Genomic DNA, 5975 nt, shown 5'->3' on the forward strand with positions numbered 1-5975 from the left:
GTTTTTGGCCAGGGCCAGGGCTGAGTTTGAACCTGCCACCTCCAGCATATGAGGCTGGAGCCCTACTCCTTTGAGCCACAGGCACCGCCCCCAAGAGTTTTTTTTTTTTTTTAAGTTTTGGTAAACATGTAACATAAAACATTTTAACAATTTAAAAGTACACATGGTATAGTTCAAATTGTTTTCCTTTTAAATGAGATTAATGTGATATTAATAATTAGAAATATATCTCAATATTTTTCTTCTTAAGATGATAATAGTTCTATCTTTTGAGTGCTTTCTTTGTGCTAAGTACTTGCTAAATGATTTGAATGAGTTCTCATTGTTCCTAACAGTGCATTGAGTTAAGTATGTTTTTATATATTCCTGCTTTTTTAAGCTGTTAAGATTAAGACACTGTACTTGATCTTAGCCAGAAGACCAAGAAGTGATGTAATTCTTGCTTTTTACTATAGCATGCATTCCACACATAATACAGGACAACCTCCATAGTTCACTACCTTCTTACATTGGCCACCTTAAGTTGACCTAATTTGCATAGAATAGCCATACACCTCATATATGTAACAGTACATTAGGCCTAGGTCCTTATGGGGACCACCTCTGTATGTTGGCCAGTTTGTTACAGTCCCTTGAGTGGTAAACTTACAGAGGTTCTACTGTATATACTGTGTATTAGAAATAGCAAGGGGCTGGAGATGTACCGAAATAAATAGAGCTTCTGAAATATGTTGGCATGTGTCATTATTGTACGTAAAGAAATCTCATGTACATTGTATTTAATTCTTCAGACATTCTCCTATTTACCCTCTCTTTTTTATGTGTTACTGGGTTTGGTTTGCTAGTAATTTGTTGAAGTGTTCTTTTCTGTAGTTTGTTTTCCTTGTGATGTCTTTGTCTAGTTTTGGTATGAGGGAAATACTGACTTCATAAAATAGAAAGTGTTCTGTTTTGTTTTTTGAAAGAGTTTGTGAAGAATTTTTTTAAATTCTTCTTTAAATGTTTGGTAGAATTCAGAGGTGAAACTATTGGGCCTTACCTTTTCTTTGTGGATAGTTACTTTTTTTTTTTTTTTTTTTTTAATTCCTTAGGTCTTTTGGGGCTGAGTGTCGTGGCTCAAACCTGTAATGTTTGCACTCTGGGAGGCCAAAGTGGGTGGATTGCTTGAGCTCAGGAGTTTGAGACCAGCCTGAGCAAAAGCAAGACCCTGTCTCTACAAAAAATAGACAAACTAGCTGTGCATGGTGGTACCTGCCTGTAGTCCTAGCTAGTCAGGAGGCTCAGGCAAGAGGATTGTTTAAGTCTAAGAGTTTGAGCTATGCTGCCATGACAGTCTACTCAAGGTGACTCTACTCAAGGCAGAGTGAGACTCTGCCTCAAAAAAAATTTATTTTTGCTTAGGCGTTTTGAGATTGTTTATTTCTTCTTAAATCAGTGTTGGTAATTTATATTTCTAGGAATTTGTCCATTTTATTTATGGTATCTGATGGTTGGCATTAAGCTGTTCATACTCTTATTATAATTTCTTTTGACTCTGATGGTAAGACCCAAAAGGATAATAGAACCTAAAGAAATAGTAACTAGGAATAGTGTATCTTGTTTCATATCTTTGGTGTAAACTAATTAGCTGGTAGCTAACAAAGAGGTGAGCTGAGTCCCTCTGAGAGTCCTGCTGTCCCTTAGGAAGCTGATTGGGGTTATCAGAGAAAACAATTGTAGTTGTTTACTTATGGCCTAGTAAATCATGGTAGATTAGCTGTGTGGTGTCTACTGTAAGGTGCCTGTTGGCAAGGTCTCCCAGTGTCCTTCTGTCATCACTTCCATCTTGGTTAGACTTTATCTGCACCATTTCTCTCATTAGAAATTTTCAAAATGGAACTCTTGATAGAGCTGAGAATCAAATTTTCTTCCTGATCTATTGTAAACTTTACAATATGAATGGTACAATTTGATATTTGTTATAGCCAATAATATATTATGTCTATACTAACCTGTGTATTGTTTCTGGAAGAAATTATACATTTTTTTTTTTATTTTCATAGATGTACAGGAAGCTCAGAGGATCAGGATGGTACTATGAGTACACACAATTTTCCTCTAAAGACTAAGACCAGTAGCTATATATGCACTACACCAATAGATTCTAACTTGGATTCTGAAAAACCTAATGCTTCAGTTTTGGAGGAAAGGTATGTATGTATTCAATGGCTTCAGTCCCCAGCCCCCAGGCTGCAGACCTGTACTAGGTATTGGTCCATGGCCTTTTAAGAAACAGGCTGCACAGCAGGAGGTGAGCAGTGGGTAAGTGAGTGAAGCTTCATCTGTATTTATAGCCACTCCCCATTGCTTGCATCATTGCCTGACCTCTGCCTCCTGTCAGATCAGCAGCAGCATTAGATTTTTACAGGAGCATGAACCCTACTGTACACCGTACATATAAGGGATCTAGGTTGCACACTCCTTATGAGAATTAATGCCCGATAATCTGAGGTGGAGATAGAATCATCCTGAAACCATGCCCCACCCCACCCAGGTCTGTGGAAGACTTGTCTTCTATGAATTTGGTCCCTGGTGCCAAAATGGTTGGGCACTGCTATTCTAAGGATAATGAGATTTATTCTCTATATTACTTATTCATTATGTGTAAAATATGCCACAACGTAATGTTTTGTTTTGTTTTGTTTTGTTTTTGAGACAGATTCTCACTGTGTCGCCCTGGGTAGAGTGCTGTGATGTCTCAGCTCACAGCAACCTCCAACTCTTGGGCTTAAGTGATTGTCTTGCCTCCGCCTCCCAAGTAGCTCGGACCACAGGTGCCAGCCACAGTGCCCAGCTATTTTTTGTTGCAGTTATCATTGTTTAGCTGGCCCCAGCCAGGTTCAAACCTGCCAGCCTCGGTGTATGTGGCTGGTACCGTAACAACTGTGCTATGGCGCTGAGCCCCCAAACTTAATATTTATTTTCTTATTGACTAGCTAATATTTATTATTTAATAGTTTCTATGGGCTAGAAATCTGGGACAGGCTTAGCTAGCTAGTTCTGGCTCATGGAATCTCAGGAACTTGCAGTTAAGGTGTGCTTCTTGTTTGTAGTCCTTTGAAAGGCTTGACTGGAGCTGGATCAATTTATAAGATGCCTTACTCACATGATTATTAGGTGAACATCCCTGTTCATTCAATAGACCTTAGTTTCTTGCCATATGGCCCTCTTAGCTAGTATGGCACCTGGCTTTCCACAAAGCAGGTGATCACAGAGAAAGTGTGACTGTGATAGAAATCACCATGTCTTTTAATGGCTTAGTCTTTGACATTGTATACTGTCACTTCTTATACTTTAATTCTGTTCATTGGAAACAAATTATTAAGTCTAAACCACATTCAGGGAAAGATGGAATTAGGTGCCGCTTCTTGAAAGGGATAGTATTGAAGAAGTTGTGGAATAATGTTAAAACAAACCTGATTTGTGAGCAAATTTAATTAATCTATTCTTATATTGAAAGTCATATAACCGTTTAAAAAATGAATAGATGGTAAATTACAGAAAGGTGTCAGACTTTTAAGGGATGGCTAAGATCTCTTTTTTATGTGTGGGGTTATGACTAGGCATATCCTACGTCTATAAAGGAGGAAAGAATTTAGAAATGGGATAACCTGAGTCATCTCTATTTCTAGACTACATTTTAAGTCCCATTTGTTTTTGACTCTAGTTTTTAAAAAAATTAAGATATACTGATTTATTTGTAATTTCTTATAATTTAATCTTTATTATTATTTGAGTTGATTAAGTTCATAACTAACCCATGAGTTAGTTTAAAGCATTATAAAAAATGTTCTTAGCATGTTGGTCATTAATTATGAGATTAAATTGTAGTCTTTGTGTTATGTAGTAAGTGTGCTCAATCCTCCATTATCTGTGGGTTTCACATAGGCATGTTATGCTGATGCAGCCAACTGTGAATCAGAAACATGCAGGAAAAAACCCACAAAACAATAAAAAGTAACAATATAATAATAAATAATATAAACAAAACTACAGTATAACAACTATTTATGTAGGATTTACATTGCTTTAGGTATCATAAGTAAAGATTATTTAAAGTATACTGGAAGATGTGTGAAGGTTATATGCAAATAATGTACCCTTGCATATAACAGACTTGAGTATCCTCTAATTTTGGTATTGCTGAAGGATTTAGGAAGCAATTCCTTGCAGATACTAAGGGATGACTGTATGTTTGAACATCTCTGTGGGTTTTATAAGAAAGAAACCTAATGGCAGTTTTAGAAGAAGAATGATGATTAAGGTAGAAACATTAGATACATACATCATAAAAGCATCAATTTTGTGGTTTACTTTTTTTTTTTTCCCTCTTAAGTGGGCCTTCTAGGCACAAGAATTATTTAATGTCTAGACAGAATAATTCTGATGTGAATGATGAGAAAGTTCAGGAAAGTTCCGGTAAGTTACTGTTTATTTTCAGCTGCCTTGATTTTATGATGTTGTGTATATGGAGTAAGGTGTGCTAAAGTTTATTTAAATTGTCACTGATTGAAAGTTATATTAAGTACCTGTTCTTGTGACTCATGCTTTATAGTTAGACATTTATGATACCCTGTACCTAGGTGAGAGAGAGATAATGAGTGACAGTTTGCTTCTTTTAAAGTAGGATGAAATGAAAATATCTACTCCAGTATTTGAAATTGTTAATTTGGCAACGGTATATGCATGAAGGAAGATTTGCTGTCTGTTGGTGATTATTGAAGTTGAGTGATGGATATATTGGGTTCATTATACTATCTTCTCTGTTTTCAATATGTTTGAAACTTGTCATACTGCAATTTTTTAAAGGCCTGCTCGCTCTCTCCTTCCTTCCTTCCTTCCTTCCTCCCTCCCTTCCTCCCTTCCTTCCTTCTTTCCTTCCTTCCTTTCTTTCTTTTGACAGAGTCTCACTCTGCTGCCTGTGGTAGAGTGTCATGGTGTTATTATAGCTCAAAGCAGCCTCAAACTTGTGGGCTTGCACAGTCCTCTTGCCTCAGTTTTTGCCAAGTAGCTGGCAATACAGGTGCTTGCTACAAGCCTCGGCTAAGTTTTTTATTTTTAATAGAGATGGAGTCTTGCTTTTGCACACAGTGGTCTTGAACTCTTGAGCTCAGGCAGTCCACCTGTCTTGCCATCCCAAAGTGCTAGGGTTACAAGTGTGATGCACTGCGCCCAACTTTAAAATGCTTCTTAATAGAAAATTTTATAATCCTAAAAAATGTGTGCTTGGATATAATCTGTTATACTGTGTTTTATTTTCTAATTCACTAATTCTTTTTCCCTTTTAATTATCTTTTCCCTCATCTTTAGATTTATTTTATTTTTTCTCTTTTAATTTGAATACTTTGTATGTTTTTCTGCTTTTTGTTTGATAAAATAATGTTTTTCCTAAATATAGTATTAGCTTCACTTTAAAAGTAGTGTCATTATATTTTAAATTACAGTGATTTTTCTTTGACCCAGCAGTTACTTAAAAGAGTACATTAGTTAGGAGGTTGATTCCACAGAGTCAGGGACCTAGAATTGAATCTAATCAACTACTTACTAGTTATCTTGAGTAAGAAATGTCAATGTTGATAACTTTAGTTTTTTTATCTGTAAATGACAATGTCACTTTCAATATCATAAGTTGATATAGGATGACTGTATGTTCCTTGCTTAGTTTAATATCTGGTGTATGTTAAATGCCTAATTTGGGCTGTTATTTTAAGAAGTTGTGTTTTTGGCTTGGCACCTATAGCACAGTGGTTACTGGGCCAGCCACATACAGTGGCAACTGTAACAAACAATAGCCAGGCGTTGTGGTGGGCACCCGTACTCCAAGCTACTTGAGAGTCTGAGGCAAGAGAATAGCTTAAGCCCAAGAGTTTGAGGTTGCTGTGAGCTATGACACTATAGCAATCTACTGAGGGCAACATGGTGTCTCAAAAAAAAAA

General features: G+C 36.5%; 1 protein-coding gene across 1 annotated transcript in view; it reads left to right on the forward strand.

Moving 5' to 3' along the window:
- CENPC (centromere protein C) overlaps nt 1-5975 on the forward strand; it is a 44123-nt gene that overhangs the window by 23668 nt on the left and 14480 nt on the right. Inside the window, exons 11-12 of the mRNA XM_023518202.1 lie at nt 2043-2189; nt 4376-4458. Of these exons, the coding sequence (XP_023373970.1) occupies nt 2043-2189; nt 4376-4458 (230 nt within the window). The remainder of the gene's footprint in view (nt 1-2042; nt 2190-4375; nt 4459-5975) is intronic.

This window comes from Otolemur garnettii, unplaced genomic scaffold (genome assembly GCF_000181295.1).
Source record: "Otolemur garnettii isolate 467f Iridium unplaced genomic scaffold, OtoGar3 scaffold00130, whole genome shotgun sequence".
NCBI lineage: Eukaryota > Metazoa > Chordata > Mammalia > Primates > Galagidae > Otolemur > Otolemur garnettii.